The following is a 13,159-nucleotide window of genomic DNA, read 5'->3' on the forward strand; positions in this document are numbered from 1 at the left end:
CCATTATGGGTTTCAGTGGTTTGTCCCAAGATCTACTAACCAGTGCATATGTTTATGTGGGAGGGTATATCTGACCAATGCCAATGGTGTCTTCCAGAACCATTGGAATTTCAGCTCTGAAATTTCCAACCAGCATGGTCAAGCAAGCAGGGAGTTATAGAAGCTAGAACTGCAGCATATCTGAAGGATATAGGTCGGTTAAGGCTGGTATATGAACCTTTCTTTAGCAAGAAATTAGTCATAGGAAAAATAGTTCCAGACAAAATATATATCACAGTACAGATGTCTTTCAGATTAAGGCTTCTTCTTGCAAGGTATGCATTTAGCTTTTCTAATAATAATTTAATATGGTTATCAAGGAGCGCCATTATTATACATCCAAAACAATTTTGATTGATTTTAATGATGTCTTTTAGAGTTTATTTTATTTTATTAATTTTAGAGGGCTCCCAACTCTAGATGACTCTGCTTAGCTTTAAGCTTCCATACTATATTATCAGCTGGGTATTCCATGAGTATTATGCAGGCTGGAATCAGGGCTAAAGGCTTCTCCATGGTGGCCCTAATGCTATAACAATTCCCTTTCCTCTGCTACAGTCTTTTATTTTCTGACCACTTTTTAAATGCAAAAATCTACTTTAAAAGCTGGCATTTCTTTTTCCTGTACAGTAAGTAGGAATACTGTTTAAAGAATAAAACATACATTGTCAAACTAAGAAAGCAGTGGAACATTCCTCTTCCAAGTAATGGGAAGTGTGTGTGTTCCTTTTCTGGATTTTGCAACTGGTATGAGTATAGCTACATTTGCAAAGGAGCCAATTATAGTGTTTTGCCTAGTCTGGCTTAACAGAACCTGGTAGATGTCCTTATAGGGTTACAAAATAGATTCCAGCTAACTTTTGAACTTAATGCTGCACTCCGCCAGGGGGTCAGGTTGAAATACTTCGTCTGCCAAGGCACTCCTTAGCTGCAGGATCTCAGAGAGCCTTCTCTTCTTCCTCAAGGGCAACGCTTTGCCTCAGCAGGGCTTTCCAGTGTGCATTCACTCATTTTCATGTGCAGAAAGAGGATGGCACAATCAGGTCAGAAGACTGAAAATCATTGGGAAATTGTTGGGGGCAGCGTCCAGATGTCCTGTCCTGCACATGTGCAAAATGGTGGATGGATCAGATCTGTTTGCCAGATGCTATGGATATGCAAACATTTATCATGGATAATGAATGTTGACCTATATTTGTCAGCCACAGGTGAAACTGCACATGACTGAGAGGTGTTTGATCACAGTGGGTAACGATAAATAGATAACAAAATGAGGTCCACCTCTATAAGGTTTTATTGTTATGTAGTTACATACTGCATTGATTGGTTGGTTTTAACAAAAGGTTTTATTTTGTTAAATTATAAACTATAAATTATAAAATAAAAGGTTTTATTTTATAACAATTATAAACTTCACAGGTTGGCCTTACCAGGAGTGTGTGGGTAAATACATGAATAAATAAATATTAAGATCTGCTGATCAGTTCACTATAGTTAAGCACAAGGAAATAGGCACAGGTATAAAAAAAGAATAAAGACACAAACCACAATAGTTAAACATGGAATGTTGAAAAGCATAAACTAATTAACTAAGACTCACTGAAAACACAGCCATGGGATACATATTTCCAGCTGCTGTATAATCAGCATTCACAGGACTGATTTAACAGACACAGTTTGAATGGGCACAATCCAAATAAACTAAGTCTTACTTATTTTAAGCATGTCATTAAGTTTCCCACTGTATCAAATAAAAGATAAAAAGTGCTTCACAAGTTGCACAATAGTCATTTTAAAAATTGTTATAATAATGTACTCTCAAAGAGCAACTCAACTCAACAGGGTAGAAACCAGGAGACCGAGAGTTCTAGTCCCGCCTCAGGCACAAAAGCCGGCTGGGTGACCTTGGGCCAGGCCCTCTCTCTCAGCCCAGCTCACCTCACAGGGTTGCTGTTGTTGTGGGGAAAACAGGAGGAGGAAGGAGGATTAGGTATGTTTGCCGCCTTGAGTTATTTATAAAAATAATAAAGGCAGGATAGAAAATAAATAAATACATACATACATACATACATACATACATACATACATTGTAAACAGAACTAGTTACACTTATACTGGAGAAATGCATAAACACTAGAAGACCAGGATGTAAATAAACCCTTTCCATGCATGTGGCTTTTTCATTTTGATTTTGTATGACAAAACAAACATAACATGATGCTACCCTGCCTTTTATGCTATCATTATTATTTTCTCTATCTGCTTTTTTTTGTTTTTGCTTTTGTTGCTTTCCCTTGCCTTTCTTGTCTTTTTACTATCTTGGGAGAACAACCTATAGCTAAATCTTTAAACAACTCCACTAAAGACATTATTAAATCATGCCTGAGCATGGGATAAAAGGCAGACTCCCCCTTGAAACATGATGATCCCTGATTGATTTTAGATCATTTACATTGGATAATTTAGGAAGGTTTAAAATTTACAGCCAAGTACTTGCATTTATTGTTAACTCTGATTGCTCATAAAAGTATTTGGAAATGCTTGGAAATGATTTGCAGCCACACATCTGAACACTCAAGAATGGTGAATAAAATCCCAAATTACCCAGCCTTTTTTTCCCTCAATAAGGTAAAATCCACCACTATCCACTATCCCTTAAAGAAACAAGGGGTTTTTGTACCTCTGAGCAAGCTTCCCCCAACTTTGTGCTTGCAGTAAAGCTTCCAAAATTTTCAGTTACAATCCCAGTACACAGCTGTTGTGCTGTGGAGGAGGGAAAGCTGCTCTGACTCCTCTCAACTACTTTAAAATAAGCAAGAGTTTTATTTTCAAATTGATACTGCAGTGAGCCTACCAATGATCCCAGTCACCAGGCATAGGCAATGCAATAGAATCCAGAGAGTTGGGAGTGCCTTTGGCTTCTCTTCTACAGGAACACAAGTTTCCTTTCCAGTTTCCCAAGGCTGCTTCCTTGGACCCTGAGACCACACCATTGTGCCATTAAACAGAAAGCATCTCATGAAGAATGAAAGAACATATGAGCAAATAATGTAAGAATTTACAGCAAAAAAAAAAAAGTTGTGAGAAACTAACCAAAATGAGAACAATCTGCCTTGGATAGAAATTAAAACCAAATAAATTAAAGACCCATATTGAGAAGACCTATCTATCACTTGTAAATAGATGTGTATATATACATTTTCAAAAGCACAAGCCCATGTATTTTTACTTGGACTAAATACCACTGTATTTAAAAGGGGCTACTTCAAAGAAAATGGGCATAAAATTGCTACCTAAATATAGAAAATAGGAATGTGTGAATGTGTATCTTGGAATACTACACATTCAGTAGTCATGCACTAAGTATTTGCCTAATTCACTGAATCTAAAATGTATGGATTTTATTTTGAAATATTACACATACTTGTAATACTTAAATATAATGCAATTTGTGTTATATGTGTAATAATAAACTATTTGCTTCCTTTAAGTACAAGCCGCAATTATTTAACATTTTCTTAACAGAAAGAAAGGGTCTGGCTTTATCAACTGTTGAGAACTTGATCAACTGTTGCCTTAAACAAGTTTTTCATCCAAGTATTTATTTATTTATTTATTAATTATTCAAATTTCTATTACTGCCCATCTCCCCCCATATCACTCTTTCTGGATCACTTAATCACCAAGGTTTTCACCATATGGGAAAGAACCATTATTTAGACCTACAGTGCCAGGTCTTTTTTCTATGCTCCTGCATGTAATGTAAGATAATGGAAATGCTGTCAAGATAATTGTTCATCCTGTTATGAACAATGAAGCTGAGGTAGATGGACTGAGCAACAGAAGATATGGTATTATTCTTAATAAATAAATCTTTGGATGGAAAGCAGTGGTAGCACAGGTGGGGATAAGACCCTCCATCATCTCATATGTACCCCATTCTCCTTCACACCTGAGCAAACCAATTACTCTTCATAAAACTTGTCTAGAACATTAAACCTGATGAGTGCCTGAGACTATTAACCCTATTTTAGAGCATGTCACAAAACCTTTGTAGAACATGCAAGAAAGTAGTGTTTGATGGCTTGCCACTTTTCATTTTCTATACCCTTGGGCAGAGTAACTATACATTTTTTGAAAATTGCAAGAAAATATAATATCTTTGCATACAGAAAAGGATCATCCATGATCTTTCCCACCTTTTTGAGGTTATCCACGCTTTGGAATATATTTTATTGTGGGTCTACATGCAGATGTCACCCAGTTCATTAGCAGATTAAGATTAAGCTGTCCCTCTCTATTTCTTCCCTTCCTTCACATTAGAAATCATGGGACATAGAATAATTTCTCTTCTGTAACCTAGGGAGGGAGGGAGGGAGGAGCATGAAAAGAATTGGCCAACAATCTACAGGTCAGCCCAGCCAAAAAAAAAATAAGTGGTAGAAATCTGACTAGTATCAAATCACCATGCAAATGTTTTCATCTACTGTATTTGGATAACAGTGCTCAACAATAGTTATCCCACTAGTTCTCAAAAGGACACTGCTTTAAGGCAGGGGTCGCCAACCTTCTTCTAGATCAGTGAGCACATACAGAATTTTGAGAAGATATCATTAGAACTCTCACAAAATGGTTGCCTTAACGAGAGTATTTAATCACAAAATATCCATTCACAAGAAAGCAAACTGGGGAGGATTCTCTCCATCATTTCCTGCAATCTCCTTCAGATGCTTCTACTACCTTAGCTTACTTTTGCCTCCTTTTTTTGAGTCGAATTTTTATAAAGATGTATTTGAGGAGTTTGCAGGATCCAGAATCATTTTTGGAAAGAAAGACTACCCTTGTAGCTGGCATTTTGTTTTTCAACATTCCTGCTTCTTATTTTTTAAAAGGTTAAATGAATCAATGTAACAATAACAATAACAATAAGTAAAGCAAAACAGAGAAGTCCTGGAGCCTGGGAAGTGTCCAAAGCCATGTTGACACCCATGAGCATCAGAATGGCATTTATAGATTTATAAATCTATAAATCTTAGTTAAGATTTTGGAAGCTTAATGCTAAAACCAAAGAATATAGGGGGGAATTATAAAAAGCGTTTAAGCTATTCCTGCTGGGTCTTTTCATGACAATATTTCATATTCTTTTCCTTTCTCTCCCAATTAGTACTACATGCTTCAGAGGTAGATTATAGAGACAAACTCTTATGCTTCCAAATCTGAACAATTGCTTTACAAACTTTTACTGTTTTTGAATTATTATGTTCAGATTCAGTGCTTAGAAGCAGTTTTTTTTCACATCAGACATTTTCAGTGGAAAATTGCAAATCTATCTCTTGCTATAATCTTATAATATTCTAGTGTTTTGCTGTTTTAAAATAATTGAGGCATTTTGAATGGTATTTAGCAATCTTGAAGAAAAACAGTGTGATCTTGCATGTCCATAAAAAAAAAGAAAAGAAAATCAAAATACACAAATAATTGTTACTTTATATTTGAAATGTGTCAAAATAAATTCTTTGAAGTATTTTCAGAAAGCATTCTGAAAAGTCTTCCCTCTTTCAGAAAACTATAAAATCCAATATATTTTTATTCAAATACCATGCTCTCAAGTCACAAGCTTTTGTTTTTCATGTACATTTCATGTATTCACACATGCTGTCCTGCAATCATTCACAACTGATCCACACCCTAGCTGCCATTCAGACTTTCATTTAATCTCTGCAATTTTCACTAACTCATCAGTACAAAAATGTTCATGTGTGTTAACAAGTTTTGAAAGACCTAAAAACAAAGAAAAAAATTCCAGAGAATCACAGTTGAATGATATATGTGTCAGCTAAACAAAGGAAAAGTAATCTATAGATTAGATTTCTCCTACAGAAAAAAAGAATAATTGTATAGAACTCTACAGTCTAACCCATAATTATTTTCCTTGAACTAAATTATGTTAACCACTTGGAATTATTTTCCAAATAGCAAGCAAAACAGGCCCATCATAGTTCAATGGAAAGACACCTGGAGAACAATCCATAAATATGGTTCAAGGCAAACCTATGACTGCCAGTAGGTGCTGCTACTAATTTGGGATAGCTGCCTTGGGCCAGTCAACATCCTGAGCTGAGTTCTTCTCTCACCAAATGTAGAATATATAACTGGCACCATTATAAGCTGAGTACTTAGAATTTGCATCAGAGCTGTGTAAAGTATTTGAAAGAGGTGGAAAGCTCACACATTTTGTTCAAACACTGGTTTAGACTGTCTGCATGTGCATGCACAGAAAGTGCTTCGCTTGTGCTAACATGTTTTGCGAGCACATCTTTTGGATGCTTTATACAGCCCTAATTTGCATAGTGCTTTAAAAATTTGTAGAAGTTGTAAACTTCATTTTAGTTAACTACTTTCTATTTTATTACTTCAAATTTTATCTTGCCAGCTGTTTCATAAGGTGCTATAAAATATTTTAAATTAATTTAACAGAGGACATAATGTACAATGTAATGTAATCCAACCTCTAAGGTAAATCTATATGATCCTGCCAAATTGCATTTGGAAGGCTAACATTGAGAGAGAATGGCTTGCTTAAGGCCACCTTAATTGGTTGATGTCAGAAAAAAAATTCGTACCTTGAACAATGTACAGCTATAGGCACAGGCATAAAAGTGCATATGGTTGTTCATGAAATACAGCATCTGTACTGACTTGTTTTAGCACAGCATCTGAAGCCCGAGAGCACAGGCTTAAGATGTTTAGGTGCTGATAGTAAAGCTGATCTCTATTTCTCTTTCAAGTATTTGGGACTGAGAAGTAGAGGCTAATCTAGGACCACTTCAAGACATTTTGCTGCCTGAGGCAAAAGGTAAAATGCTCTCACCCTCACCAAAATTCCTTACAGAGTAGTCATCCAGCCTGGCAGCTGAATTTTAATTCAATACCGGCTGCTTCTGTTGCATTTGCATGTGGTAGAATCGTTCAGAGGATACAGGACAGGCAGTCCAGTACATGTACAGCTTTGTCTACCTCCAATACCTTCTGGGCTTTTAATTTCCCAGCATTGGATATGCAAAGCAACCACCTAGTTACTCTATCTGCCTAATGATAGGGCTGGCTCTTGTCTAACCCCTGCCTTGGGAAACAGGATGTTACTATAGAGCAGTGTTTCTCAACCTTGGCAACTTTAAGACGTGTGGACTTCAACTCCCAGAATTCCCCAGCCAGCATGTTGAAGTCCACACATCTTAAAGTTGCCAAGGTTGAGGAACACTGCTGTAGAAAGAGAAGTGCCCTAATACTTGATCAAGAGATTCCTTAATATATGTTCAATACTGTGAGTTTTAGAATTTCAGCTTAAAATATCCAGTCGCTCAGTAGTCAGATAAAATAATCCCAGAGACCAGGTGCATCACACAGGCTTTCTATTTGCACAATCCTATTTAGAAATACTCTGAATTCATTAAAATGAAGTATTTAGGAAGCTATCATAAACCACATTGTTTTCCCCTAGGATATTACATGTTAGTCATACCCAGCATAATTGTTGATAGAATATTATCTATGTTTCAGATCTATCCTTGAAGACTAGAATAATTCACAAGCTTATAATAAGATACAGTACAGTTTATATATTTCTAGCCAATCCTAACTCAGGGAACATGGACTGTTCACTTCAAGGGATCTGAGTACTTCAAACAGGGCTAGAACATGAAGTAGTACAAGCCCTAACAGAAACTGCCTTCTAAATTCCTCCTATGATCAACATGTCGTCTCATCTGAACTCTGATGAACTTGGCAATCTTTTTTTTCCCTTCTATTTCCAGCCCTTTCTATTTTAATTTGACTCTTAAGTAATCCCTTTTAATTTGACTCTTAACTCATATTCTAACATTTTATTTTAGGTTATTAAACCCCACCCTTTAAAGAAAAATGTTTACAAGGTTATTTATATATACAATGCCACAGCAGAAATATTAAAATAAATGCACTGAATCACAACGAAGCTACAGCAGTTGATAGAGCAGTAGAATGAAAATGAAACCAAATACAAAATTCTGATGATTCATTGTAATATAAAAGGCCATATTTGAAAGCTTGCTTTAACAATATTTACTGGTATTTATTAGTAAGACAGGGTTGCTAATAGAAGGCTAGAGATACTCAGCTAGAGATACAACACTGCATGGGAAATGTGCAACTACATCCAAATGCGTTCTCCCATTTGTACAGAAACTCAGACAAACAAAACTGTGAAAACTTTGGCATAAACCTTTGCACAAGGTTTTGCAAATGCATGTGTGCAACAGTACTAACTACTATTCTTCATCCTTCTATAAAATTTTGGAAGATAAGCCAGTATCTCAAAATATTCTGTAGAATCCTAGTAGCATAGCATAAATACCCCATTAAGCAAGACATTCTTACTTAACTGCAGCTACGCATTGCGTGCCATGGTCCAATAATGGTCACTGTGCTGCCACTGATTTTCGTGAAAGGAATTAAGCATATGATGAATCGTCCTATCCAAATACATGGAATGGAAAGGTGGCTAAACCTTTTAAATGGGCTACACTGATTTTTTGACAAGAAGGAAAGCAGAACAGCCGTGTTTTTCATAATTCCAGAAAGAGTCCCCAGACAAATATTTTATAATTTATCTGCAAATAGCAATTTTAACAAACTTTGTAAGTAGCAGCATTACATATTTGCAAATTAAATACCCATTTTAAGAATCCAACAAATCAAGATACAGACATACAAGCCAGGCGTGTCGTTATAATAAATCTGCATCAGGTGTGCTTTTACATCCTGATATCCTTATTAGTGATTAACATGTAATTATGTATGATTTGGTACATGGCATTCAAAAATAAATGTAAATCAACACACAAAGCATTCTCAGATCTCATTGTTCAACATATTTAAAAGGCTATAGTGAATTGATCTCCTAGGTCTGCTGTAAGGTCACAGAAATTGATAACTTTTACAAGCTCTGATTATATGAGCCCATCTGTGTCTTACAGATACCACTTTGTGAATTAATCCTCCAAAGGCAAATATATTGTAAGTAGCTTGTTATCTCCAAAGTACTAAATTGAAGAATACATGGGATTATATTGACAGAAATTACATTTTCTGTAATGGAGTTTAATATGTCTGAATACCCTCCCTTTGGTCTCTAGTCACTCTATCTGTGAAAGGCTGGTTAATACAGGTGCAATAAAGCATCAGAACCAAATTTATTCACTAAAATGGATTACCGTTGTAATCAAAGTCTCAGCAATATTAATCACTCGCACTTTCTGAATAATAATAATAATAATAATAATAGAAATATTTTTATCTAGATCTCTTCCATGTCATAATACTTGGAGCTTGCTTTGGCCATTTCCTTGGTATTACTTCAGAGAGGAAAAGATTTCCATGTCATAAACACTAATCTAAAATTATTGGGACAATTAAGTACATTCACTTAATTTTACACAACATTAGATTTCAATATAATTTAAATATAAAGCCTTGTTTCCATATACTGTATGAAGCCTGCATTTCATAGCAAGAACAAATGCAACACACTAAATTGTTTTTTTTAACAGTATTCTTCTCCTCTGTTAAGATCTATACTATTAGAAACAGCAAAAAGGTATTTGAAGAAGTTTTATTTTCCCTCCTAAACCAAGATTTGGGGCATTTGTATTTCTGCTTGCTCTTTTTTCTAATTAGCTTATTACTAATTATGTGAACCAGCTTTCTCCACTATGGCTTGGGTGATGTTATTCACACTCACGTCAATAGGATTTAGGCTGTTCTATGCTAGACTGCAGCAATTCTGAATAATATTACATGAAATGGTTCACTAAAATGAGTATGAAATAAGTATGATGATGGTCAATTCATTGGTAATTTCCTAGCTGTTGAGACATTGATTTCTTGAAAGGTGGTCTAAAACAAATCCATTCTAGCCAGGAACCATACAAATATTTACAAAACGAACTCTAACTGTTTCCACTGCTGTGTGAAAGCAAAGAGCCACAATACTGAGAGAATAAAATAACTCGTCCCATTAGCTGAAAGCATTCTCTAGGCTATGCTGGATTTACCATCCTAAACTAGCAAAGAAAGCACGTTACTAAAAGATGGATCATCATCATGCAAGCCATTAGCTGCAGGTCGCCAGAGGCTGTAATGCTGATACTAGGTAAATACTAAAGTATAATTACTTACCAGTTGTTCACTTGAAGTATTGTCAGCCCTGTGTCTTGTGCCAACTGCTTTTTCTGTTCTTCTGAAGGGTAAGGGTGCTGTAGGATAAGTAAACATGCATAAGTATTTCTACCTATGTATCTATAGTGTGGGTGTTTATTAAACAGTTTTATTAGCCATTTTTTTGAATCATAAAAATGCAGTATCAATAATTAAAGACGAAAATGCTGAGGTGTGTCACTCTCATAATTATTAATGGACTACTACATCATATAATTAATGGCAGCAAAAGACAAGCCAATTATAATGATTAGCGAAGTGTAGAAAGAGCTGCCTAGGATACAAGTACTTTGATACTGAAAGGAGACAGTTGCTGCAGCAGTACAAAGTTTTAGCTCTTCTTTGTCCATGTTTGGTATATTTCTTTCTTGAATGCATTTTTGTTCTAATGATCCAATCTAGCTGTCTATTTTTGATTAAAATCAATGACTGTATGCACTGGGCAGAATTCAACTGCTGTGAGGGTTAAGGGATACAAATAATAAACCAGAAATTCCACTTTTGCTAGGGGAATTTCAGCACCTAGTTTAGGAAGATTCTTTCTTGCATTTGCATAGCCATGTTGTATGTTTGTATGCACTCATCATATACTGATAGATTGATGAATTTAAAGAAAAATTGTCAATGTTTTAAGACAGAACTCAGATGCAATGCTATCTTAAACTAATTATTAGCCTACTTTGAACGTCCCCTCTCAACAAAAGAATACTGCCCAGAGTTGGTATTGGTATAATCCTAATTCAGAAAAGTTAAAGACTTTTAGTTCTAACAACTAAAAGTTAGAACTAGACAAATGTTTTCTTCACATTTACTCCTGAAAAGATATAAAAATCACATCCACGTAAACATTTTAAAATTTGCCTTAATTAATAAAACATTATTGCAAATACTTTGATGAGTTGTTCTGGTTGTAGTAATCACCGCACAATCATCTTTGTCAATATTCTGAGGTTGTCTAGGATTATATAGTAGAAAAGAAAAGCTCTTTGTATATTCTTAAGAGTGTTTTCATCACTTTTAAAAACAGACAGAAGAGCAAAAAACAAATAAGAAGAGTTAACTGACAGCTTCTTGCACAATGATCCGCAATGCTTCTGGTTTTTATTTCCAAGAGTATTCCAAATTCTGAAAACTCATATTGTTAGTTGAAAGCCTGCTGGGTCAGTAACAAAGTAAACTAGGCCCGAAAGCTGTTCTTGGACTAGACTTTTCAGCTTTTCAACGTTAAAAAAAAAGTTTGTAACAGATAATAAAGGAAAATTTAAGCACTACTGAAGCTTGACATTTTAAGATGAACTGCTGTGCAGCTAAGTAAATTTACATGAAAAGGAGCTTATAGACTTTATTTTAAAGGAATAGTAAAAGAAAATAAACCCTGGAGACTTCTTACAATGTCTTATGCTTCAGTGATAGATGAGTCTCCAAAGGAAGTGTTGCTTGTTTCTTACATTCACAGTATTGTGAACATTTGTCTTTAGCTTTGGTCGTATAAACTTTTGGCAGGCCCTAATGCAAAGATTCACATTTTTAAAAAATACCCATCAATAAAATCAGCTTTCCCTCCTCAATTATAGCTTTACTTGCAAAGATAACATCGGACCAGCGGGATTCATTATGCAAGAAAAGTGAAGTAAATTATCCCTCTAGGCTGGTTGTGATTTCCTTTCCAACACTTTATCTGGAGATGTTTGTTGACTATGTGATATCTGAAATATCTAATACATGACACTTGGAGTTATTTGTCAAGCCCTGTTGTCAATTCTTACTTTTTGACTATGAAACAGGTTTTCACGATAGGGCAAGTCTATTTCTAGCACAGTAGTGCTTATCAGTTCAGTTCTAAGACAAGAATGGGAAAAGTTCTGATGACTTGGGATACATTAAGTATTCCTGGCGAGCCAAGAGTACTGTTGTAAAGTGGGTAAGCTACGTTATGTATATGGACATAGGATTTCCTGTGTTCTGAGAAGAGGGGTGTTTTGTTTTGTTTTCTAACTGTACCCATCTATTTTAGGGCTTACTGTCCTAACAGTCAGGAACCACTCTGAGACAAGGAATAGGTCTCTAGTGCTTTATTACTGCTACATTAGACAGAAAATCCTACCAAACTGAAGAAGCGTGGGAAAACCCAGACAGATAAACCCCAAAAGTCAAGGCGGGTCTGATCTGTGTCTCTTTGAATGGCTGCCTAATTCCTCAGTACTACGCATGCGTTTTCCCCCCTGGACAGAGGCCCCCTCCTGCTCGCCTTCAGTACTCATGACACTTACATTCCTTACTTTGTATGTATTTCCTCCCTCAAGATGGTGGAAATCTATACTACCTATTCTCAGCAATCATGATTGAAGGGGCCTTTAAGGATACTTGCAAAAAGAGTTTGGGTCACCTGAGGTCCTAGGGACATACATTGCCCACCCCTGCTTTACAACAGTTTGTTTGACTGGATTAATGACTGGATTAATGGCCCTAGCTTTTGACGTTACCACACTATGCTATCATTGGGCTCATTTTGATAACTTCTTTAGTATTGCAATGATTTTTAAATTTGAGTTTATATTCTTTTGCGATCCCATACAACACTTGAGAAGCTCGCAGTCAGATTAATGGGACTAGACATAACTGCTGATTACTCTGAAGTTCAAAATTATTTTCTCTTTCTCATATTGTTTTGCCACCTTGCAACAGATCCAGTTTTACATAATTCAGCAAGCTATGCCTAATTCCATGCAGGAAGCAAGAATTTACAAGACAGCCTCAAGCTACTGAGACTGAAAATTCTGTCTCCATGAAGCAATTTTCAATTGTTCTGGACCTTTTGAAATAGACACAAGAACAGATAAAATTAGCCATTCGGATAATATAGCTA

At 35.7% G+C, this 13,159-nt stretch overlaps 1 protein-coding gene across 4 annotated transcripts in view; it reads right to left on the minus strand.

Moving 5' to 3' along the window:
• MEIS1 (Meis homeobox 1) overlaps nt 1–13,159 on the minus strand; it is a 176,928-nt gene that overhangs the window by 25,459 nt on the left and 138,310 nt on the right. For all 4 annotated transcript variants that reach the window (XM_063316613.1, XM_063316604.1, XM_063316630.1 and 1 more), the window contains exon 9: nt 10,255–10,331. In XM_063316613.1, the coding sequence (XP_063172683.1) occupies nt 10,255–10,331 (77 nt within the window). The remainder of the gene's footprint in view (nt 1–10,254; nt 10,332–13,159) is intronic.

The sequence above is a fragment of the Candoia aspera genome, chromosome 1 (assembly GCF_035149785.1).
Source record: "Candoia aspera isolate rCanAsp1 chromosome 1, rCanAsp1.hap2, whole genome shotgun sequence".
Classification (NCBI taxonomy): domain Eukaryota; kingdom Metazoa; phylum Chordata; class Lepidosauria; order Squamata; family Boidae; genus Candoia; species Candoia aspera.